This window comes from Bombus bifarius, unplaced genomic scaffold (genome assembly GCF_011952205.1).
Source record: "Bombus bifarius isolate JDL3187 unplaced genomic scaffold, Bbif_JDL3187 scf7180000008165, whole genome shotgun sequence".
Lineage (NCBI taxonomy): Eukaryota > Metazoa > Arthropoda > Insecta > Hymenoptera > Apidae > Bombus > Bombus bifarius.
Genome location: NW_022884487.1, coordinates 820,244 through 846,214, shown reverse-complemented (window position 1 = coordinate 846,214; position 25,971 = coordinate 820,244). Strand labels below are relative to the sequence as shown.

At 32.8% G+C, this 25,971-nt stretch overlaps 2 protein-coding genes across 6 annotated transcripts in view; one reads left to right on the top strand and one right to left on the bottom strand.

Annotated features, from left to right (window-relative positions):
- The window catches only part of LOC117209091 (growth hormone secretagogue receptor type 1), a 63,640-nt gene extending 44,373 nt beyond the window's left edge, over positions 1–19,267 (top strand). For 2 of the 4 annotated variants that reach the window (XM_033450695.1, XM_033450694.1), the window contains exons 5-7: positions 5,801–5,909; positions 8,416–8,487; positions 18,364–19,267. In XM_033450695.1, coding sequence (XP_033306586.1) covers positions 5,801–5,909; positions 8,416–8,487; positions 18,364–19,087 — 905 coding nt within the window. In that variant the 3' untranslated portion in view covers positions 19,088–19,267. Of the gene's footprint in view, positions 1–5,800; positions 5,910–8,415; positions 8,488–17,011; positions 17,912–18,363 lie in introns of those variants that run through there. The other 2 variants (XM_033450693.1, XM_033450696.1) reach the window with 2 other exon arrangements.
- A 1,184-nt stretch (positions 19,268–20,451) lies between these two features.
- Positions 20,452–25,379, bottom strand: LOC117209094. Of its 2 annotated transcripts, XM_033450699.1 has the most exons (6): positions 25,025–25,379; positions 24,638–24,667; positions 22,372–22,565; positions 21,717–21,911; positions 21,360–21,599; positions 20,452–21,247 (listed from the first exon to the last, which is right to left on the bottom strand). In XM_033450699.1, the coding sequence occupies exons 1-6, from the start codon at positions 25,221–25,223 to the stop codon at positions 21,080–21,082; spliced, it is 1,026 nt and encodes a 341-aa protein (XP_033306590.1). In that variant the 5' UTR covers positions 25,224–25,379; the 3' UTR covers positions 20,452–21,079. The 2 variants fall into 2 exon arrangements, with proteins under 2 accessions (XP_033306590.1, XP_033306591.1); XM_033450700.1 differs by lacking the exon at positions 24,638–24,667 and having other exon boundaries at positions 25,025–25,311.
- Positions 25,380–25,971: the final 592 nt, after the last annotated feature.

Sequence of the window (25,971 nt, the reverse complement as noted above, 5' to 3'; positions counted from 1 at the left end):
GCCCGGCATAACACCTCCTTGTCCTGCCGCTTTCTATCCAATTCTCTTTAACCTTCGTGGCAGGAAATAGAATGGAAAAGGCGCCGCCGATTCCCACCGCCGGATCCTCTTGGCGATACTCTCGTCTCTTTGACAGAAACGCTGAAAAAGTGGCTTGAACTTTCAGAAAATTACTGGAAATTTTGGGAACATTACAACTAGACCCAACAAATTCTCATCAGCTGTTTCGTTAGCCTGACGAATACACAGTGTTGGTTATAAATATTGCAACAATACGTTTCTTATTGCACTTGGCGCATTTAGTATTTTATTGATTTTAAACAACAGATTTATACACAATTATACAATAATCTTAGAAACTAACACGATAATAGAACTGATAGAGGTTTGAAGTAGCTCATAGTTTTTGGAACAATTAATCTTTTACATATAAAAGTAAAACATTTCTTAAGACCTGACCAATGAGATCTTCGTCCGTACGAGTAAAAATTCTTAAAATATAACCAACGAATTTTGTAATTATTTTCATAACTTTTCGCTTCAGCCAAATCCGTCTGCCCAAATGAATATAATTAAACGTATAGAACGAAATTTACATCGAATATGGAAATTCTAATTTATTAGTGTTGCTCCCCAAATCATTGGTATTTTATTGTCGCGTGCTTCGTGACGAGAATACCCGTCAATTGTAGGAGAAAATTTCCCGGAAAACAAACCTCTTGCTATCAAATACTGGACTCGAACTAGGCGGAGCGATAATCAAAAATACGACGATCCGTCTTAAGCCGCGCGTTTCTTATCGGGCGCAGGTTTCACGGGCGAAACAACGAAACATGTTTCGTTAACGAGGACTGATAAGAACTTCATGGGGGGGAATGTAGAAAAGGAAATTCGTGGTTGCATATTAGAATAAAATTACTTTTGCATTTATGAGAATTTTTAGGAATATTCACGGGGGACTATTTTGACAATTATGGAATTTTGAAGAAAAAAGAATCTTTAAATTCTTCAACTGTATTTGAAAAATCATACTTCAAGGTACAAATTCGTCGAAAATAAGGAATCTTTCAATTCTTCTAACTTCCTTTGAAAATTCTTAATTGAAAGTATAACCTTATTTCCAATTATTGGAAATGAAACACACCGTACAATATTTATATTCGTTTTATATTTTGTATTTTCTTCTTTCTTGCTTTTATAGACGCTTAGAGCTCACGCTGGAAGTAACTGAAGTTTGTTTGAAATTTTTAGAAATCCATAATTCAACATCGAACGTCCGTTCGATTCCAATTTGACCGTAACCGAAGTGTGTTCTCTGTTTACGCCAGATACTCATAAATAACAAAATAACAACAAAGTGGAACGCTGACAGATGCAACGAATCGTTTTATTAACTGTGAAAGAATAAATAACGAAGGGAGTTTCGGTTAATCGTTGATAAATTATTGAAAGCAAATAATTCTTCGGTGTGCTGTTCATTGTCAATTCGAAAGCCCGATAATTGCAAATCAATGCTTCCAGTTCATTTCTCGACCATCGCTATTCGTTCGTTGTAATGTAAATGTCGTACGCGTAATTGCATTAATGCACTGTACGACGTTGATCGTTTAAATAATTACAAATGCTCATATTACGCTCGTCACGTCGTTAACCATTGGAAAATGTCACTGTGTAAATTTGTGTATTTTATATACTTTAACATCTCTTTCTTCTTTACATCAAAAATGTTTTTGTAGTATTTTTGGAAAAAGTATCTTTTCGTCTTTCTTCTGGAAGCGCACATTTTTTCGCATTAAGTATTCTTTTTACAATATTTTTCACAGCAACTCGCTCTCTGTTTCCTTTTTTCCGACGAAAAATATATTTCACCTTTGTTTCCTTTCCCTTTCGTACGAGTATCAGTGTATGGACAGTCTCATTAACGAGGTAGGAAACAAAGACAAGATGGTCGTGCGTGAATCCTCAAACTATTGGGTTGGCAACTAAATGATTGCGGATTTTGTCATTAGGTGGTATTGGCAAAATCCGCAATCACTTAGTTGCCAATCCAATAGACATTATGCAGGCGAGTTCGCATGTTCGATAAGACCTCGCATTTGATATACGACTACAACGACAACGATAAAGATCGTGGTAACCTTTTGAAATACTCACGTTGCTACACGACTCCGTTTATTCTTCGTTCGCGTACAGCGATATTTCGTTCCCCTTTTACAAAGCGTTTACCATGTTAACTACGAAAAGTGGACTATTTTCAATCTACCTGTCGACTTGGAATTATTCAAAGAAATTCTTCTTCAAAAAATTGTATATTTATATTCGATCATTTTACACACTTCACAACATACCTAATCCATTGTAAGAACTAATTTTGTAAACATAAGAGGGTTGGTTCACAGATTCGATTTAACGAATAAAACCATCATCACTTAAAATGGTAATTCTACTACTATACTACTACTACTACTCTACTATACTATTATATTAAAATAGTAATTCCACTGTATACCACGATTTTTCATGCTCTTATAAATAATTATAAATCTGACAAAAAATAAATTTACAACTCGTCATTGACGAAACATTTAATTTTCAAACAGTCATAAAGAAAGTACGAGAATTATCCATTCTCGCGTCGACGTTTCTATTTTTAATGAAACAATTAAACGCAGTATTTTAATCGATGCGTTCTGTTAATTGCGTCGTGCGGAGTCGTGAATCTAAATTATATTCAGTAGAAAAAAATTAGCCAGACGGATGTAAATTAAAGAGTATGTTTAATAATAAAACCAAAATGCAATTTAAAAGGTGGGTGAAATTGAAACAAGAGCGCTGTTCAGTTTCTTCTCTTTCCACATGCGCCGCGTTGGTAGATTTTCCAAGCATTGGAAGTTGCTGAGCTGGTTCTACCGCTTCGTTTGACCGGAAGTCGTGCAATCTTGAAGGGGCATTTCCTGTTGCGCGAGGAGAAATGCTCAGCGCATTATTATCGTTCTGTGCACGTTCGAAAATGACTTGCACGAGGAAAAAAAGGAAGGAAAAATCTGACGGGATTCGAATATACATCTCTTTCTCGTTAGTTTATTTTCCTTCGTAGAGAATTTTCACGGCAATTGCAGTGATTTGTTGGAAACTCGTGCAGAAATTCGACGGAATGAGATGAAACCACTTTCACATATCGCATTGAAGATTGTACAGCGTGATCGTAAAGTAAACGAGTAAATATGAATCTGAAGATACGATTATCTGTTTCGATAGTCGTGCAATTCGTTGCTGTTTTTAAAATTTTATACAAAATATTCCAAAGATTGATAATAGTAAATTGTACAATGTCGAAACTGTGGATTTAAATATATTTAAAAGAAGGGCAAATTGTGATCCGCGTGATTTGTGATCTTTTAAACATAATACAGGCTGTTTGGAAAACGAGTGACTTTATTTTATCTCTGAATAGCATTAGGGATATTCGATGTCTTAGTTAAAATAATATCTATTTTCGAATAAATTATTTTGTGTTAGTAACTGGATATGTTCCAGAAAGTCAAATTACATAATTCAGCGTTGCAGATGCTCTACAAATATCACTAAAACGCATAAAGAATTAAAAATAACGGTGGCCGGTACAAGGCAAAATAATAATACGGGGACTGAATTCTTCTTGCGACGATTGTGTTTACGAACGCAACGTCGACAAGAACAAATATTTGGAAACCGAAGTGGATCAATGCTCCAGAATGACTCATAATTTCCTATGGCTTATGCGTTTGCCAAGCTTCCGGAATCTTTGACGGTGCTATTATTGGAAACTTTTTTCTAATTTCGTCTCGTAAACTTCGATCCAGCCCTCCAAAACTCTCCAATTTCAGAAACAAATTTATTAGAACCGGAGAAAAGTTTGTTTTAAAAAGTTTATTTTCTACCTTTTTTAAAGAAAAAAAATTAATGCAATCAAGGAAGTGGAGTTGCCGAAGAGAAATGTTTTATTATTATTTAAAACTAGATTAGTTGTAAAAACGATTATTCCTCGCAATGATTACAACTAACATTACGATGAAATTAAAGTAAACAAATTTGCGTGGTATGAGATTCCACTCTATGATAACCATCGATGATTCAAATCGTGAAATATGTTTTAAAACATTGAAGACCGTGTCTTTTAAAGTTATATTTAAATCGAATAAAAATTATTCAAAGTTATATTAAAAAATTGAAAGTTAGGTACCATAATGAAGCATAAAGGAATAATTGTTATGCAACAATTATAAATATATGTATGGCTATAATAATCTGAAACACGTAGTACGCTTTAAATAGCAAAATAAATTGCCAGAGGAGTTGTCGAGTAAAAAGTAAAGGGGTAACGGCTTGGAGGACTTTGTGTTCCTAATAGAATGCTTCCTGTTTCGTTGTGGATATATTCACCGAAAAAACACGGCGACTTCGAGGAAACAGTACAAGGACAAAATTACTCAGCCGATTCTGGACTCCGTGGATATAGAGTAAATGGAAGAAAGGTATACAGAAAATAATAGCATCCAGAGCTTCGTACCAGTTTATTGCGACACCCTGATTGTCGAGCAAGCTTCCTTTCCGCAACCATAAATCTCTAATCGTAAATCTCGTTCCCGGCTGTTCAACGAGAAAATTGACCCTTCCACTTTTGAAACCCGTTGCAGTTATGTCAGAAGAGAGGATGAAGCTGAATATATCGAATATCTGGGAATAAACTTCGTTAATTATATGTGAAACACCGTCTTAAGTTACGGTTCATTAATAATAATTAAACAGTCCACATTATATGTATGAAAGAAAAGCTTAAAGCGATTTTCGGGTTCAGTGGCAGCTCAGTTTTAAATGTTTAAATTATATTAAATATATTTATTATTATTAATATTTATATATTACATATTAACCATATTTTATATATTATTATTTATTACTATTTATATATATTTATTATTATTATAGATATATTTATATTATATATTAAGTATATTTGAAAATATATTTTAACATGAAATCGAGAATTGGGTTAAATCTCGTTAATCATACATGAAAGTTTCTCTTTGAGTTACCCGTTATATAAAATACATGTTTCGATAATAATAGGTATTTCTTTAAAAGAGAAACTTGACCCGACTTTCGTGTTCAAAGTTCCTGTTTAATTTTGAACATTTAGATTGAAATATTAAAATATCTGGCATTTATTTGTTCAGTCACGGAATTCCGTCAATTATTTATTCTCTGATCGGCAAATTACAACGACAAACGAGATGGCATTTCTAGCACGTCAAATTAAATTTCAGAAATATTCAACACACAATAATCACATTTACAATAAGATCCGTTTATTTGCATGGACAATTGTATTAATATGTTGAATATATGTACATACGATACGAATGTATAGCATAAACTCGAGCATTGCAAATATCAACAGCCAATCAAATTGCTTCTGTAGTCAGCTGATCGATCAATCAGTAGAATATCCCAGCCAGTAATCGGACCAGCCTCTCCCAACCTCTCTAAAAGTAGTCAACCTCAGTCATTTAGCATTAGTACATAAAGTATTTAATTATTTATTAATTCATAAATTATTCTATATTATAATTAGATTGCGGATGTCTAAGCAAATTGATATTTTTATGAACAATACCAACGAACAAGACTTACGAACAAAGTGAAATATTTTTGTATTATTTCTTAATATTTCTTAATTATTTTATATTTTTCCTCTGTAATTTTCGATTAACAATAATTTGAGTAATTCTCTGCTAATAGCAAATTTTTCCGATTTCAGGTAAAGCGGTACCATTTGTAGAATTGACTGTGGCACACGCTTCGGTTCTAACGATCTTGGCGATCAGTTTCGAGCGGTATTATGCAATTTGCGAGCCCCTACGGGTTGGGTAAGTAAAGGGAATATTTTATAGAGCAATATCTCACAAGTAAACACGTAGCATCTTTCTGTGTACTTTCGACAAATACAGAGACAATTGGTTTTGAAATAGTTACGAAACCGGTCACGAACCGTGTGGCGCTCCCAAGTAAACAAAACACTAACTTAAAGCTTGAATCGTAGCGAGTATATTACGTTCTCTGTAACCAGGAAAGTATCAATTTGAAAAATTTGTCAAAGTGAGTTTGCAGGTTTAATACTTATCGAGTGGAGCGCTGATGAAATATAGCTTAAGTATGAGTCAACGTGTATACTTTATACACATATATAAAATATATATATATTATATGTAAATTCTATAGAATTCAAACTGCCCGCCAACCCACATTTTTACTTTTGCTCTGTTTTACCGGCAGTCATTTTAATGAATAGGTTAGATCACGAGAGATGAACGGTAATTTAGGACTTAGAAAATCGATTCTCGATTTTCCAGGTAAAATTTCTAGTAGATTTGTTATTACCTGTTATTGTATATAATTTAATTTATTCCTAAAATAAACTTGATTTTCCAAAATCGATCGTCTTATTTACCCTCAGGATTTACGTTATTATATACAGGGTGATTGGTAACTGGTGGTACAAGCGGAAAGGGGGTGATTCTATGCAAAAAAAGAAGTCGAAAATATAGCATAAAAATTTTTTTTAATTTTTTTTTTTAATTCTTCCATCGAGACAACGATCTACAGTGAGACCCGTTATAACGTACCGCACGCGTACCGAGCGAAAATTCAAAATCGATTTTCTCGAAAACAAAGCCTCAAACGAAAAATTTTTATTCTATATTTTCGACTTTTTTTCGCGTAGAATCACCCCCTTTCCGCTTGCACCACCAGTTACCAACCACCCTGTATATAAATATACTACGAAATACATCGGCTCACGAAAGTATTCGAACACTTGCATATAGAAACCTGTTATGTGCTATATTATGTGCTATATAATACGTGTTGATACAAGTTTCAAATTAGGTCAATATGAACCGTTTATTTTGGAAACTGTGTAAGTCCATGTTTTGAAAAAATTGAGAAAACGAAAAATTTTTTTATACAATTTCTAATTTAAATCTTAAAAAATTCGTTTATTCTAATCAATTGAGATTTTGTTAGTAATTGTCACTGCATAATCGTTTATTTTGAAAGTGGTGTAAATCCATTTCTTGTAAACTGTACTTTATCCAAGTAATCCAGGCACCAATAATCAAAAACACATGATTGCGAATGTTATCCCAACTTCTGTATCTGGCATAATATTGCATGTACGGGTGTGGAAAAGTTGTTCAAATGCAATATAAATTATCAGTAATATACTAATAAATTATTATTACATTCATTGATTAATTATTATATCATTTAATTAAATTGTTATAATTAAATGTAATTATTATTACATTTAAACTATTATTAAACTGTTAATAATCTTACATTTATATCGTATCGAAGTACAAACCTAAAACTGAAGGAAGTATTACATATTGTTGTTATCTTCCTTACTTTTCTCATTAAATAATTTTGGATTAACATTAGAATCTAATAGTTATACGAATATTTACTGGAATCTGACATAATAATATTATGATAATTTAAATTTATTTAGTTATATTCTATTTATTTTCAAATATCACACATATAAATATTAAATAATAAAAATTTAATGAATTACACAATTCTCTAATTTTAGAAGTTGTATAAGTCCATTCGTGACCCTGAAAAAGATATTGATCTAATTAATTTTAAAAAGAACCATTTGTTACATTTTTAATTTCATTTTGGTTAAATTTTTTTGATTTTTTATTAAAATCGAATTTATATTTACTTAATACGTAGAAACTTAGACAAACTGAGTTTACTTTGCTTACTGATCTTTATCAGGATTTTTCAATCGATGGGAACACGTACACTTCGATAACAAAGGGAAATGGACTTATACCACTCCCAAAATAAACGGCCCATATAATCACGATAATCGATTCTCGTTATAATGGCAATGAAATTTCAAAATTTATACACACAATATATACATATATTGTATACCTGTGTTTAGTCGCGTATTCGTCCGTTTATATAAAAATATGCCACGGTAAAAGTCCCACGCTGCATGTTCTATCCAATTCTTTTCTGATACAATAATACTCACGTTCCGAAACAGACACTGTGAAATTCAATCGACAGGAAACTAACCAAACATTCGATCTATCGAAATTCCACCAACGAACGAAAGCGACGACTCTGTTAAAAACAAAAGTACGTTACTCTCCTATCTCTTGGTGAAACGTATCTGTCGAAATCATTCATCCCTTTGAAGTAGTGAATTGATGCAGAACTCGTGCGTGACTATCCGTGTGTGACACCGTGTCAGTTACGGTTCCCACTTATTTATTTTTCAAATCAAACCAAAAATAATAGTTACTTTTTAAACCTTTACGAAAACAGGAATTGACGAAAGGTATTTTTGCATAGGTATATGTGCACGAAGGCCAGAGCGACGTTTCTTTGCTTCGTCGCGTGGGTTGCGGCGGCGCTTTGCACCAGGTGAGACAAATAAAATGAAACACCGAATTGTTACTTCGCACTTTTCTTTTATCCGCTTTCTTCGCTGTTGACGCATACCATGCTTTCATTCGCTTCTCAATTCTTGCACTTCTTCTTCTTCCACTTCTTTATTTTTCTTTCGCTATCTCTTTGTTCCTCTCCATTCTTTTTTTCATTCGCCCTTGATGCTGCATTTCTATGTAACGGAAATATCCAGAATATTGCAGTCTGTTCGTTCGAGAGAAACACTTGGAATGTCAGGCCTCTTCTTTCTCCATGAATTTAATATTGTACAGTTTGAAACTCTGAAGTGGCATTCATAAACTTCGTGCAAAGGCAATTAAACGCAAACTCGTTTTTCTGTTTTTATTGACTGCGTTTGTCGTATATTTCAGTTGGAACTACTTAATATCGCGATATTTCGAAGTTTTTTATTGCAATATATTAACAGCCTTTAATTATATATTACGTTTTTCGATAAATAAAACAATATCGTACGCATGATAATTAAAATCAAATTCATTGAATTTTTATCTTTACCTTAACCTACTAACCAGGTCCCATAATCAGAAGTTTCTATGATTAAAAAGTTAAAACTTAATAGAGATAAATCAAATTTAATTAAAGGTTAGTTTTAGCTTTTTCGAATGTAAGTATGACATAGTTCGTTTTTAATAGAAATGAAACGACATTAAAAAAGATAGAAAATCCCTAAGTAAAGAAATTATTTTGTCCGAGGCTATTGGCTATTTGGCTATTAAAATTACGAGTTGACTGGTCTTTCTCGATCAAAAGTGTAATTGCTGAATCTAGTCATTCTACATTTTAAGATTTCGGTAAAATTATCTGTCAGAAACGTATAACTGAAGTTAATTACTGTAGTTGATAATTCTCATCAATGTTCCAAATCTATTTTCCCATGAAATCATTCCATAGTGTACGGAAAAGTCGCTTACATTTTCGACTCCCGAGACGATTTTCAACTTAATTGCCAGAGGGCGTAAACAACGTGTTAAAGTGGCGCAACACTGTGGCGTGAGCTGCAAACTGCAGTGAATCACGCAGTTGAATGTCGTGCACCAGTTACGTAGGCAATAACGTTCGTCCTATTAAGCACGTTACTTACCCGACATTTTTCCTTATTTATTTTTCCGTTCTATTTTTATACCAATTGTAGCTTGACGATTGAAGCGTTTAATTAAGCACCACGGTCACGCTTGACGATTTTTTGTCGCGATACAGATAATCATTGAAACGGCAACGTGACGTGAGATATGAATAAATGAAACGTTGAAACATTAAGACTAATAGCCAAAAAAGAAGTATTTAAACATTTTGTAATTTCCATTTAGAGATGAACACGTTCTAACACGTATCGATATCGACGAAGTGATCTCCATATTATATTGGTAAATTGTAACATGTGCACCAACCACTGCACAAATATCTAGATATAATGGAACTTTCTATAAAAATGCGAAAAAATATACTTCTTTAAGACTATTTATGACATTTTGTGATTTGTATTTAAAAATGAAGATTCAACAAGTATCAACATCGATGAAGTGGTCGTTATATAAGTAAATTAGTAAACTGTGACATGCGTGCCAACCATAACGCGTAAAAATCAAAAGATGATAGAACTTAGAAGATATTGGTTTTTTAAGCTATTGACATTAAAATATTTATAAAAACAAACTGAAGTAAACTTTTCAATACCACACTATGCAATCTATCTTCAGGAACATTAAAGAGAAAAATAGCTGCGGTTAACCATTTTTAACAGTACTAACGATTTTTTACCGGTGAAATATGACGCCACAGAGGTAGGAGAGCGTTGAAGAAGAATCGAGGATACGTGGAAGCTAAAAGGCAGCTGTTTCTCTCAATTACAATATATATATACATTGCGAAAGGGAATTTCACCGAAGACGATAGTAATTTAAAGCCATATGTTACCATATCATTGTACGCGCGAGAAAAAGCTTCCCTCAGGGATATTTTCCGGGGAAATCCGGCTGTAAAAATCGATATGGAGTGGCGATGATAAGAAAATCACGACGGTGACCCGCAAAACCTTAATGGTCCGTAAGACATCCTCTGAAAAATTTCTGACTTTACTCCTGGTGATAAACGAGCAAGGATTATAAATGGAGGGATAACGAGGGCAGAATATGATGACCTAGCCAGATGGAAATTAAAAGGAAAGCTGTAAAAACCACCGTAATACGTTCCGAGTTCTATTTTACGATTATTTCTCTGTTTGTGTTATTGCCGAAGATTTACTTGTCTTGTGAGAAAGTTTTAAAATTGAGATTCGTTTAACTCGTATTGACAGTGATTTTGACTTTTCTCGCGTTAGTACCACTGCTAATAGTTTTGATAATTTTAAAAGTTCCTAGATACATTAATTTACATTAATTACCATGCACTATTAAAATATTCATGTTTCAATTCAATTTCATTTATGATTAAATGTGACTCTTAAATATAAATATTTCATGCTTAGGAACATAGTTTAATTATTTAGCATAGAATATCTTCAAACCAAATTAGAATCATCCAAATACGCTAATCATTATTAAAGGCTGATCCCCAAGCGCGCGAAGTAGGGCTGGAAGAAGGATGGTCCTAATAAAAGTGTGGATACTCTTCTGGAATTACATTAGTAATCTCATGAATAAGCCTGTAATGCAACCATTCTTCCGGAACATTAAGTAAAATCGCTATGCGTAGCCACTTTATGTAATTAAATTAAATGCGTGGCTAGGAAACAATCAAAAAGAATATTCAGAAAGCTCACATATATCCTAAGATACCTGAAATAATCAAAACTTAGTCTTTTTCTTTCAATGGATTGGTAGCGATTTGGTTTAACGAGTTTATAAAATTGAGAAATTTTTGAGAGTCCATATTACTAACTTCACAACTACGATAGAACTTCACAAATCCCGAAAGCTCCAAGCACACAAACCAACATCGTCTTTCAAATAGAAATTCCTTCAACGAACACTTCAAAACTTTTTACTAAACTCCTTCGACACTTGGTAAAAAGTTTTCTCGACAAAAGAAAAGGTTTAAGCTTATTAGATCTATCGGTAGTTCGTTCGAAACGCAATAATTGGACTGCGAATACTTCTAAGAACTTATATTTTTATAAACATAACTAGAGAAGTGGAAGGGCCTACGTATTTATTTCGGTCCCTAAATATCATAAGGAATACTGTTTTGCGATATTTTATATATTGTTGCAGGTTATGTATATTCTACGCATTTTTACATTCTTACCCCTCAATGGGTATCTCGGTGACGCATAATAATTTGGTGTAGGTTATTTAATCTTAAAGTATTTATTCTAATTTGTATCTTCTGATTTACGTGATAAATATCGTTAACATATCTTATTGCGTAAGATATAGGATATAAATTAAAGTGAAATAACCTAACCTAAATAATTGTTATCATCTATGACTCAACAATACCAATTAAAAATTAAATATTTCATAAATATTTAAATATCCGCAGTCCAGTGTTAAGAAAGAAAGTCGACCATATATTGCTGAAAGTATTTAATCTTAAAGTATTTATTCTAATTTGTATCTTCTGATTTACGTGATAAATATCGTTAACATATCTTATTGCGTAAGATATAGGATATAAATTAAAATTAAATAACCTAACCTAAATAATTGTTATCATCTATGACTCAACAATACCAATTAAAAATTAAATATTTTATAAATATTTAAATATCCGCAGTCCAGTGTTAACAAAGAAAGTCGACCATATATTGCTGAAAGATTCGATTTAAACGAGTCATAAAATCTACCTGGTGTTTCATCCACGTTCGAGTTGGCCCAAACGAAGAAAGGCAACGTGTATCACTGGTCATAAAAGGAATATCGCCTGTGAACCACTTCTGAGGAAGAGTTTTACACATCGGTAACACTTTTTTCCTTTCGTGGATCACGAGGGCGCTGTTACTCGGCTCAAAGACGAGGCCCCCTGTTCGCTGAATTTATGGCTCGGGAAAGCAGTCTGTGAAAAAGCTGCTGGAGGATCGTCTTCCAAGGAAAAAAAATATCGAAGAAAGAAAGAAGAGTGGCATTAGGTGTCGTGGTGAAAAAGAACAAAGCTTTCGAGGAAGATGGAAGGCAACCCAGATGGAGATGGCTTCGCAAGAAAATTATTGGGCGTGTTTCAACATAGAATAAAGGTTGAATTGACTTGCGTAATATGATGGAAAGAAATGATTCTATACAGAATTAGTATAAAATGTTGTTTAGTATTTAGAATATTGAAAGGTTATGTTTTACGTTATGTTTCGTTGCACTTTATTAAGTAGATACAATCTGGAACAGTTTCAGTTTTTTAATTGACTGAAGAAATATTTAAATTTAATTTCAATCATTCGTTCAAATAAAACTTATCATATAGACATATTCTGTTACTGGTAGAAAAAGATTCATCAATTTCTAACTAAAAAGTGAAAACTAGATGATGTGAAACTACTTAGGAAAATGGCGAGGAGGTTATATTATAACTTCAATTTAAAAGACAATAATTCTTTCGGATAAATTCCAAGGAAGAAGTATTTAAAGTTTAAGAACTAAAAGATCCAATAATCCTAGATCCATCGCAACTTCTACATACTTTTCTGAGAAATTTATAAATTGCACTTTCTGTAGCCAGTCGTGACAGTATATCAAATTCCTAGAATTCCAGTCCCAGATTGATTGCACAAGTGGCGAAAAATTGGAAGAAAACAGAAGTTAAAGGGAAAGTAATAGCTCGAGGTATTCAAAAATGTTTCGCCGAATCGAATTTCTGGGGCAAAACTTATCAATGGTAATAAAGGACTAGAAAATACAACGCTACTCCTCTGCAATATAAATACTTGTATATGTTCGTCCGCCACTGTTTACCGTACACTACCGCCCTCTGAAATCGTAATCTCGGATTTTCGACGGTGTTATTGATAGAGACAGAATACATAATCCACATCCATAGATTAGGGGATTAGACGGATGCCAGTTGATAGGAAAATTTTGCTCCCGTGCCTACTCGGTAAACAGAAAGTCTCCGAATACCTTCTAGCAAAAGGAAAGAAAACATTGAAATTAACTGAAAAAGTTTGCTTTCGGAAAAGGAAATGGCAAAGTAGAGATTAGAAATATATATATATATATGTTATAAATTCTTTAACCATTTATGATCAACAAGTAAACAAGTAAATATTTTGTTCAAAGGGAATTTCATAGCATTTTTTAATAATATCATTGATTTGAACGTAGATGTAACACATCTTATAGAAATCAATTTTGGCTTTTAGAAGACATGGTTGCTTAATTCCTATTACATGAATTCTATCATATTCAATATCTGATATTCAAAGGAGTTTCTCTTAGAAAATCAACATTGTTTCCAAGAAGAAAAGATCGACATATTGAAGGTAATAATATGAAAAAATGATCAAAGTTTATCTTCAGTCTGATCTTTAAAACATATTGAAATACTACTACAGAGAGAATTTATTTAACCACTTATCTGAGTTTCTATTAAATTTTGTGTTTAAAGCTTTTATTCTCTGGTAGAGATGGAAAAAATAAACGTAGCCCATCCAGTTCTGAGATTCATTCCAACGATAACGAATCTGATTTGTGAGCAGACCTTCGAACACTGTATGCAGTTTTCTAACTTGTACTAAGCGTGCAAAACGTAATTGGTCCGCGAGATGGTGCTTTGTTAGAAACTGGACATAGAAAAATACAATTACATTGTGAATAGACAAAAAAATATGAAATTGCTAAAAATTGGCAAGGAACTTTATTACGTCCATTCGTTAGAAAAAGTACAAACAAAATGGTCGTTTGAGTGAGGCCAAAATTGCCAGGAGATAACGACATAAATGGAGCAGAAAGGTCCAGGATGAAATCAGAAAAAAACCAGAGATGTAAAACTCGGTTAGAAGAGAACTACAATTGAATATATGAAGGAAGGAAATATATCGTAGAAATGTTACAATGGTACTGTTCGAAGGCTTCAAGTTACTTAGGACAGGGTAAAAAAGGAAAGTAATTACCGAGTTTATTCCTGAGGGACCTATCAGCAGAGGAGATATTAAACAGGGGATCTCCTTTGGATCTGTGACGTCTTGGTGTGATAAGAAACACGTTTTCCAGGTCAATGACGTGCGGTAGATTTGAAAGTAAATTTAGGGGAAGAAATTGCAATTTGTATGTACAGGTAATTTAACCTATAAAGTGATAGAATATTATGATTTAAATTTAAACCTCAAATACAAGCATAAAAATTTGAATTTAGATAAGCACAAAAGAAAACAAATGTCAGGTATTGTTTTAGATCTTCAGAAATCAAATACGAAATATTTTTCTTTCTTTTAACATTGCAACTCGAAGAAATAGGAAAGAAATAGATTATAAGAGACAACAAAAGAAGCTAGAAATTGAAATCGAGCGCAGAAACTGTTGCTTTCCAACATATATATATATCTGTCAGACATTGGGAAGCTGAATAAGCACAAGCGTATCGCAGTTTATCAAGGCAGGAAAGCAAGACAGATGCCTAGTATAATTTCAGAGGGAAGTTTCTTGAATGAAGCTCCAAGTACTCCAAGCTCGTATACGGCCTTGCAACACAATACTATTGATGAATCACCCGGGAAATCCTCTCTTTCTGATATATATGGGGTAATTCTACTATCACTATTAGCAAAATAACCCACAGTTCCTTAAATTTTCAAACATCTGCCTTTTCCCTGTATCTGGGATGTCAGACGAAGAAATTTATAGTAAACTGTAACAATACAAAGTGGGTTCTAACATACTCAAATTCAAAGAAATACGTTGGTATAACATAAATTATAAGTCCAATGAAAACAATAAGAATTTTATTACATTAATTTTATTATTATCAATGATCACTTGCGTTTCTTTATTGTCGATTTAAGAAAAACAATTCTTCATTTTTAATAAAAAAGCATGCTTTTTATTTTATATTTTTATTTTACAATATCATTTTGAATAGTCCAATCAAAATTATTTATCTTTAAAATCTTACTTAAAATCTCAGAAAATAAATTGTTCTACAGACATTGATATAATTTAACAGTTTTCTACAAATTTTGAACAGTGTTAGCAATTTTGACAAATGCGTCATTTTTTTCTCTTCCTCTCTCCATTTATAAAGAGAGAAAACACAACAATCTCTGTGCAATTACCGAAAATTGCGTCAGTTCGAGTATTCGAGGAAATTCAATATCACGGTGCCATCTTTCGTGCGAAGATCGGGTCCGAGATCCGTGCCAAGACAAAAGAAAGGAGGGAGGGAGGAAGAACGAAAAGAAAGCAACAGGATACTGTGTTCGGTTACGTGGGAGTGTCACCGTGTGACGGCAAGCTATTTTCCCCGTGTCTCGATATCTAAAACGACTTTCAGAAAAGTTAAGAGCTGTATCTCAACAAAGAAATTCGAATGATTTTCTTTCTTCTTTTTTATATATATGTATATTTATATAAAAAGTAAGAATCTATTCAAATTGAAAAATCGGAAAAAAAAGAAAATTACTGCTGAAATAGAGAAACAAGGGGAATAACGTTATACGTGGTTCGAATAAATATAAAGAGATTCAATTATTATTAATCCAGTTAATTAAATTATTTGCTAATCAAGTTTGCACAATACTCGGGTTTAAAATACGATGGATCCATTTCGTCTCAGCAATAAAATCCCCATTGATTATTTTTGTGCGTCGCGCATTAAACCGAGTCATTGAACAATTTCCTGGAAAACGTGTCGAAAACATTTGCATCACATTTTCGTCAATACAATACTGATTCAATAATTCCAATTGAAAGAGCAGGGTATAGGAAAAAAATAATTGCTTTGAATACATATTGCTTGTTTTAACCTAAAGATTTGATCTATCCAGGTGAGGCTAAATTCAACCCTTCAATATAATGCAAGTTATCTTATAACAAGAATAATAATGTTAAAGCTCAGAGAAAACAAATAGCTGTCAGATATAGGTTCAAACCGTACACATTGTACTGGTGTTTTCTAATACATAAAACTAAAACCAGGTGTAGATTAAAAAAACTAAAAAGAAGAACGCTAAATTTAAGACTAAATCCAGAGATTAAGATGAAGTATTACGAACCATGCGATTACTCGGATTTTTACTTCTGAATTCCTTATTTTTACATTTTGGTATTGTTCTTATATTGCTATTATATTGTTAACATTCAACATTGTTCATGTGGCTTATAGACCCATGAGGATCCAAAGCTTGTACTCAATGAAAAAAGAAAGTAGTGCAAGATCCAATCGAATCACAAGCTTCGCCGAGCTTACAAGGCAAATCCTCTGCAAACTCGGTCGGTAAAGGGGCTAAAAACCGCTTACACGTTAATCTCAAACCGCCATCCTTCCTGCTCGATCTCCGTCTAGCTTGAAGATTCTGAAAGTTCCAGTTGCACGCCAATTTCGCTTTAACTGATTGCAGTCCCATAATCTGGGTCTCTCAGTACCAGGAGATGCGCGTGAAGGAGAACAAGAACGATCAAGACGCGAGGAACTTTGTTCCAGTCTGTTTGACGATGGCCGACAGTAGCGCCACTGTGGTATTCTTCTTACTTCTGGTCCTCGTCTTCTATATAGCGCCACTGCTGATCCTGCTGATCCTGTACACTTTCATCATCAGGCAATTGATGCCAGATCCCAGTAATACAAGCGACTCTTACCATACCAGAGCAAAGAAGCACGTGATTACAATGTTACTATCGGTGGTTATCAGCTTTTTCATCTGTCTGTCGCCATACAGGATTCTGATCTTTTATATAGTGATCGCACCAGCAGAACAGATTGCTGCCATTGATCGAGACACGTTCTTCGCTTTTCTTAACTTTAGCAGGATCATGTTTTATCTGCACAGCGCCATTGATCCGATATTGTATAATTTAATGAGCAGTAAGTTCAAAAAAGGATTTTTGGAACTATGCAGAATGAAGAAGTGTGCCAAGAGAGGATTAAGGAGCAATATGACCGGAACTAGGAAAATTGATAGTAGTGAACAGGAAGAGAACTTTGTGTGATACTTTCTTATGTAACCGGCATGATGTTTTTACTGTACATTTACATTTTCAGTCGGCATTAATTAGAGAGCGTGATCTCACTTACAGTATTGTAAACAGCTGCTTATGTGATTGTATTAAAGAACGGTATTCTTCGAACAAATACTGTATTGTTGTGATATGAACTTTTATGTACTTTTTATATGTTACTGGCCGATGGTAACCTTTTTCGAATACGATTAAGAATATTTAATAATAACATTCCATGTTTCTGCTCCAAATGAAATTACTGTAGTAAATTTATAAAAATATTCGGAAAATAAAACCTGAGAAAAATATACTGACATGTTACCATATACATTACTATAATAGTTATTGTATATATAACTATGTATAATATGTGAAGTATCTCTTCCAGAAAAGCTATGAAAATCTACTAAAAAAATATACTGAAGAACTGCCTAAAACTACTGACTATGACTGCTTTTCCAATAATGATTTAATTACGTTAGTTCCAGCTGCTATTTCATCAATATAGCTAGTAATTCATTTGTACTGCTTTAGCCACTGCTGGCAATTACTGACCAATATTAAGCTCGCAGTAGTGCAACTATCAAAATCCAATAATACATTACTCTAAATCAGCTTCTATTATATTGACCAGCTAATAATATTTTTCTGCAAGAGATATGAAAGAAAAAGAACAAATATTTAAAAACTATACCATACACGAAACGAAAATAACATAAATCACCAATCATTTAGATAAAACGTCTGTTCACAGCCCCATTCTACTGATGGTCAAGTACGAAGAGGAAGAAAACTCGAACGGTACGTACATTCCGACCTGCAGCACAGTTGCAAATTCATTCTGGCCGATCAGTTTCGTTCTGTTCACGATAATCGTGTTCTTCGTGGTACCGCTGCTGATCCTTGTGGTTCTGTACACGGTGATTGCACGACATCTGATGACGAACTCGACGATTAGCCGTGGCTCGTCCAATAACTTGCTCAAATATCGCAAGCAGGTGATGCTGATGCTAGGGACAGTGGTGTTTTGTTTCTTCCTATGCTTGTTACCATTTAGGGCACTGACACTTTGGATCTTGGTCGTTCCAATTAAAGTAATCCTCGACTTTGGTATCGAGCGCTACTTCACCCTGCTCTATTTCTGTCGAGTGATGTTCTATCTGAACTCTGCCATTAACCCTATCCTCTACAATCTGATGTCCACGAAATTCAGGGAAGGTTTTCTCAGGGTTTGTGGTCTGGGCCCCAATAGGAAGAAAAAGAAAAAAACGTCGGACAAAACTGGTACTTATACTACTGGCTCGACCAATTGTAGTAGCAATCAGTCTGATTTCTGGAGGAGACATAGCAGTAATAAGAGCAACAGCGTTAAGGCACCCTGCAACAACACGACCGCGGAGAAACAGGTTAAAGTGCCACTTCAGACAACGGTTGTTAGTGGAAGTATCGTCAGGAAGAAACAGGAGAGTTATGTTTGAAAGGATAAAGTGGGAATATGACGAGGATAATTTCTAAGACTGTGATCTTTCGAACCATTCCATGATATCGTAGCATAGTCGGTGGAGGAGATATGGTAATGAAGTTGTAAATTAAAGACTTCAGTGTTAGCATCTACTAATAGTGTTGTGTTTAGGGCTGTATATAAGATAATTTCCTTGCTAGTTGATTGCATGCTGCTCTCCTTAATTTAAATGTACTATTTATCATTTTCAAACTGACACCGACTTGGCTATATCAATTCCACTGATTATACTACTTAACGTCGTTCGTATTCGTATGTGGATTGTATATTGTACATATATACAGACTTTTTTCGAAATCGTAGTTTCAATGACATTTATTTTAATTGTTTACAAATTGTTGAAAATGTCGCTCTTGGTGCCGTAGACAGATTTTTATTCGGCAAATCCTATACTATCCTTTTTTCCATGGTCCCCAAGATTATCCCATCTTTTACGTCTTATATCTTACATCCCGTATTCAATATCATCCAACCCATAACCAATTGACATTACCGGGTGAAACCGGACCACCGGACTGAGATGACTGAAGAAAACAAACTTCATTATGGTTCTGATTTCTATATTTTACATTTTGTACACATTCTTTGAGTTTTCTGTTACGTCTAAGTTGAAAGAGTAGAATTATTCAACTTACCACGATTTCGGAAACATTCTGTATTTTATAGAAACACTATTTATTAAAAACTAACCTAAAAGAAATTTAAAAATGCTGGAATCATTTATTTAATATTAAGTACCGACTATCTGGTAGTCTATTTCAATTATTTGTACCTTCAATAGCGTGAGAAAGAGACCTAAAAATGCTTATGTTATTCATTACCAAAAAAAAAAACACTAATCCACATAAGATTATGAACGATATATTAGGATCGAATTATCGTTGCATAGAATTTTGGAATCTGTGATCACTAATTATATAACCGTGTACCGAGTAAGTATTAGAACAAAGATGAAACAGTTGTGTCTTCGAATTGAAGAAAAACTAAAGATAAGCTATACGATAGATAAAATTGATTAATGTTTAAGAACCAAAAGGGATCTTAAAAAGATCTTCTCTTTCATGTTTACCAAGATTCGTGTGATTTGCCAAAATTGTTTGTTCTAATTTCTTTAGTGAATTTTCATCTTTATAAATGTACAAAATGACAAATTAAGTTTCTACGGAAATTAAGTTCCTATGCGCTTATCGAACTACGTACATATTCGATTTATATTTATAATTATGACAGATATTACAACAATTAGAGATATTTTTAAACTGTATAGATATAATTTTCCATGAAGTAAAAGTATTGAGGAGGTGACGAAACTAGTCTTCGAGCTTTAAATAATTATTTATTTAATTACAGTCTCTGCGGAACATATACATCGATATTTTTGCCATAGCGCTAACTATTAAAACTTTATTGCTCATGACGTAGCAATAAATGGCAGGTTGATTTAATTGTACATTAAATCATTCCAGTAGTCTTTAAAAATTGTATAGTGTTCGCTTTTATTTTTACAATAGGAATCAATTACCGTAAAAAATATTTAAATATCTAGGACGCTTAAGCTGGAGCAGGTAAAACAAACTTCTTAATGCGATTTATATGCTATATGTATAGATTTCGTTCCTAATTGACTGCAAAGCGTTCGTTTTCAATAGTTTATAGATCATTATTGATTTTTATTTATGCGAACTATTTACAAAGAGACACTTTATTTTTATTATCCAAAATATATGTTTCTGTAAATATTTTGTAAAATAAAATTCGAACAATATTCATAATATCAGATCAACTAATTTTTTATATTAACACTTTGCATTTAACATTACAATGGAATATGTTTCATGTTACGTACGCTAATGTGATAATGTATATAACTTAATGATGTAGTTTTTCCATTAAATAAGTTACTTAAATATGATATTAAAAGGAAAACGCTAACTTAGCTAAGGCGAGATTATTCTATTAGTGAATTAAACTTTTCGTCGTATTTCACGAATATTATATCGTGTGCTAAATTATCAGATCTAATAACCATTGAATACACATAATAACCCTTTGACTCCATAAAACCGATCAACTCCTTTTTGCCTTCTTCAACATGAGAGAATTCCACAGAAAGTGTCTGAAAATTTCGTAATTCAAAATTTATGCGAAGATAATTAAAAAATAATAAAAATAGTAACAAAATTTAAAATTATAATTTTTTTCTTAATTTTAAATTAAGTTAAATTCACCTCGATATTTATCATGTCGAAAGGAATCGTTTTTAATACTTGAAGCTCATGCCCCTCAATGTCAAGACTAAAATAATTTACTGTAGTCACATTAAGAGCAGCCATTAAATCTATAAATGGAAAACATTGAACTGAGATGTGGACACCACTGTGGGCAACATCAGGAGAATTTGGTAAATGGCTATCAGAAGCATTCGGCTCATGAAGACGTCCAACATTATCGGCCATCAAGAAGGAATTCTGAAAATTGCACAATGGATATATATATACGTATATGAATAAAAAATATGAATATTGCAAAATATTATAAGGTAACTTATTATATAATTTTCTGCAACAAATTACGAACTTTCGTACCACGGAGGGAAATGGCTCAGTGGCGAGGCACGTAGGTGTTAGATAAGCTTTTCTGTTTCTTCTCAACATTTTACTGAAGTTCAAAGGATCCGCCTCTACCAGAAGACCATTCCAATCGAAGTATCGTTCCAATACCAATGTGTTACTCCGAGTCTCCCCGTCGTAAGCGCCACATTCTACGAAGAAGCCATTTTTCTGTAAACAAATTATCAAATGTTTGCGTTGTCAGTTGCCACTTATTCAAACATCGAGAACTAAAATACATTTCTCTTAAATTGAATTGAGATTTCACTGAGAGTATTTTTTTTTTTTTTTATCAATTTCAATTTAAGAATACTTGATAACAGAAATTTGAATAATGAAAATAAAGATATTTGAATTTTAAAATCATTGACAATATTTCTTTCTCTTCGTTACGTAGGAAAAATATTTGACAGCAGAAATTTTATATTAAAAAAAATCTGAAAAATTCTTTAATTAAAACTATCGGCGGTAATTTCTTTTTTACCAATTTTATATTAAAAATATTTGATAGTAAAAATTGTATATTAAAAGTATGTATTTAAAAAATATTTGAATATGAGACCATTGATAGTGATTCTTTTTACTGATTTCATATTAAAAGTATTATAATTACACAATATTTTAATATTACCTTATCTTGGAAAATTTTTCGAATATGTTCGGCTTGGCCCATCGATTGATCTTCGATTTCTGGATTTTCAAGGTTGTATGGTTGATCCGGATTGTATTCCCGAAATATCCATTGTCGACGAATATCGGTCATGTACCGCTGCCAATGTGCCGGATCCGATGGTGACTGTATTTTGCCATTGTACCATTTAACAACTTAAAATAATATACATAATCAGATTAATCAGAATTATGGCCAGATTTTAATTTTTAATTGAACTCTGGAGAAAACATTCGATAAATATGTATCAATTTGTCATATAAGTAAAAGTACGAGAGTTATGCATATTTAATATCCCGTTGCTTGCAATGTCCTTGATGTAGTGTCCTTAACATGCGGTATTAATAACATGACTTGATAACTAAATAGCATGACATAAACACAGGCTGAACAAATTAATTCAAACGTTACTAGTTGTAAACGTGACTGAAATGGCTGAGACATCATTGGAAAAGAATATGCATATGCATCAGACCATAGAAATTATTACTGGTGAAACTGCAGAAAGGCTACCTTATCTCCAATTTCGATGATTTTTGGATATGTTTTAAAAATCGATATTGTGAATAACTTTTCCTATACATATTAGCGGCAATCTTTCTTAGTTTCTGAGATATTTGCAAAAAACTGGCGGTATCACTACAATGAATTTTATCTGTAGTTGTACCTTTGTAGCAGCGTATGTGTACGATTTGGTTACCGGCCACCTAATCTTCTGTTTATAAATGGCGGTGGACTAGCCTAAAGCATCGTGCATAACTTCATATACAAAACTGTAAAAAATGTCTGTTATAAATTACACGAATATGATTAATGTATTGGGTTTGAGTTTCAGTTAGAGTTTTCAAACCGGCAGCCGCAAGGTAACCGGCAATACTTGGATAAAATTATATACGAATGAGTATTTGATACTATTTTACGAAACGGGATAATTGTTATTACTTTACGTAAGAGTTGCTGGCCGCTTTGCAGCGGCCGAATTGAAAAATCGAATCCAAACCTAATGCACTTATGATATTCACTTTTAATTGAATTATAAGTTATAACGGACATTACCTACGAGCTCGCATTTGCAGTTGTGCATAGGGCTTTAAACTCGCCCGACTCAGCTTTATAAACAGAAAATGAGGAAAATGGCGGCCAGCATCCAAACTAATACATACACTGTTACGGATGCAAAAGGTATAGGTAGAAATCACTGTAGTAGTACCGAGAGTTATGTGCGAATATCTCGGAAACTAAACGAGACCGCCGGCTATATATGTGTATTGGGTTGGCAACTAAGTGATTGCGGATTTTACCATTACCACTTAATGATATATATAAGAAAATAAATGTTCAAAATGTTCAAATGTTCTGTATCGTATTTCAAAATCATCGAAATCGAAGATGATTTTTTTTATCTATTTTTAAAGAATTTCATAAGATTACAATTAACGATATACTAAAAAGGATATGTAATCTAAAATATCATTTCAAATTAAAAATTTGAAAAATAATAGTAACAGTAGTTGATATTACCGATCAAGCATTCCTATCGAATATGTATTTATAAACAAGGACAATAAATATTTGTAACATTTGCTAGCCTCAATCTATATTTATTTTAATTCGATCATTCCATAACCAATTACTTTTACAAACGTCCGCGAAACAGATGTTTCTTAACTTCCTAACAGGGTATGAGGAATATCTCGGTATGTCAATATAGCTATTTCAATATATATAGGAAAATATTTCAAGTTTAAGAGGTTAATAACAGTAATTCATAGTTATGCGTAAGTGCATTCAATTGAGATTTCGATCAATTATTTTTTTACTCTGTTTATACTCCTGTAGGTCAACAATATATCGTATAACACGATCTTGGCAATAAAGATCTTAGCAATAAATGATCGATAAAGAGACGTTATCAATTGTTTTGATTGGTAATGATGTAAATCATAAATTAATAAATCCAGATTGAATACAAATGTAATTCGAAAGATTAAGATTAATATTTGTAACTTTAAACAATACTGTTATTATGTTACGGAAATTCTATACCCCTGTGTAAATATAAACAAAGTGTTCTTAATACGAAACCATTACGAAATTAACCTAAATACGTGAAAAAATTTAGAAACAAAAGAACAAATTAAGCAATGTTGTATAACGTTTTATAATTATTGCTACATTATTAAATCTTTTAAAAATGTAAGATAAATAATTAATTTTCTGAACTCACCATTGGTAAAGTTATACCACCTATTAAGGACTGCAACAGCAGTAGAAACAAATTATTATTAATAATATACTTGTTTAGGAGTTGCACGTCAACAAGAATATTGTCATATGTTTCGTCATGAATTTCCAATATTTTCCACCGGTAAATCAGTCTATTATTTTATTAGTTTTTAAAAAATATTTCTTTCATACCAATAAAAATATTCCTCGTCCATTATTATATTCTTATATTATAGTGTTCTTTATATGTTGATTTCATGTTTGTTATTATTCAATTCTTATTTTAATATTACTCTAGTCGATTTTATCAAATTCATTTACCACTTAAATTTTATTCTTTTGCCATGACAATATCCAAGTAGATACACATTGAATAATAAATACGTACCATCTTGATTTAGCTCCTCCGAATACGCATTATGTCCTAACTGATTCAAAGGAAAATAGGACGCGAATATGAATTGCCGAATTAAAATAATCGAACCGATGCCTAATAATGCAATCACCGCGTACCATTTCCACCGGTTCCAAAATGGTCTTAAAATATAAATGTATGTATGCTGACTGTGGGAATCTGTACCGGACATTTTTTTTTAACGGTCACAAGCTCGCAACAGGTTGCTACCGTACATGCGGTGACAAAGACAAACTGGTGTAAGGTCGTAGTCCACGAAACTATAACGAGAGACTGAATTACTTCACAATAGTTCCCAAAACTGCGAGAGTTGGCTAGTAGATCGTAGATAAATTAATCAAAATATTACTTCAAATACTATTCAATTTTCAATTTTGTCATCATGTACTTTTTTTTAAATTAAATAAAAATCCAAAACATCGTTAGAAGAAAAGATTGATTTTCATCATAGTTCACTGAATATCGATCGTTTGTTGTTTTAAATATTTCGTTGGAATATATAAATAGAGGTTATGATCTAAAAGGCACGGAATACATAATAGATTCTTAAGATAATGTTCTTCACTATCACTTGTATTGCACACACATACATACATGTACACAATTTTAGTATAAATGTAGTTAACTGCATAAAAGAACGAGAACGTATTGCGAATAACACTCCAGCAGAACTCTGAATGCCACACACCTTAATTCGGGAGTACGCTGTATAAAGAGTAATTTTACACGCGATTGGCTGTCGAAAATGTTTCGCCTGGTAGGTGTACTAGAAGAACAGAAGCACACAACGCACGCTTATACTTAAAGATATTAAATCTACATATGCATAGCTAGATGCTTACAAAATAGTCACCGAGTTAAATCGTCTGTATTCGGTTTATATTCTTCCTGTTAAATGATTCACTGCCAACTGCTATCGA

Excerpts from the sequence above, each read along its gene's own strand:
- LOC117209094 (XM_033450699.1), bottom strand. The coding sequence starts at position 25,223 with ATGTCCGGTACAGATTCCCACAGTCAGCATACATACATTTATATTTTA. Across the intron at positions 22,566-24,637 it reads GTGGTATAACTTTACCAATG|TTGTTAAATGGTACAATGGC; the intron begins GTGAGTTCAGAA and ends TATTATTTTAAG. Across the intron at positions 21,248-21,359 it reads TCGACATGATAAATATCGAG|ACACTTTCTGTGGAATTCTC; the intron begins GTGAATTTAACT and ends CGAAATTTTCAG.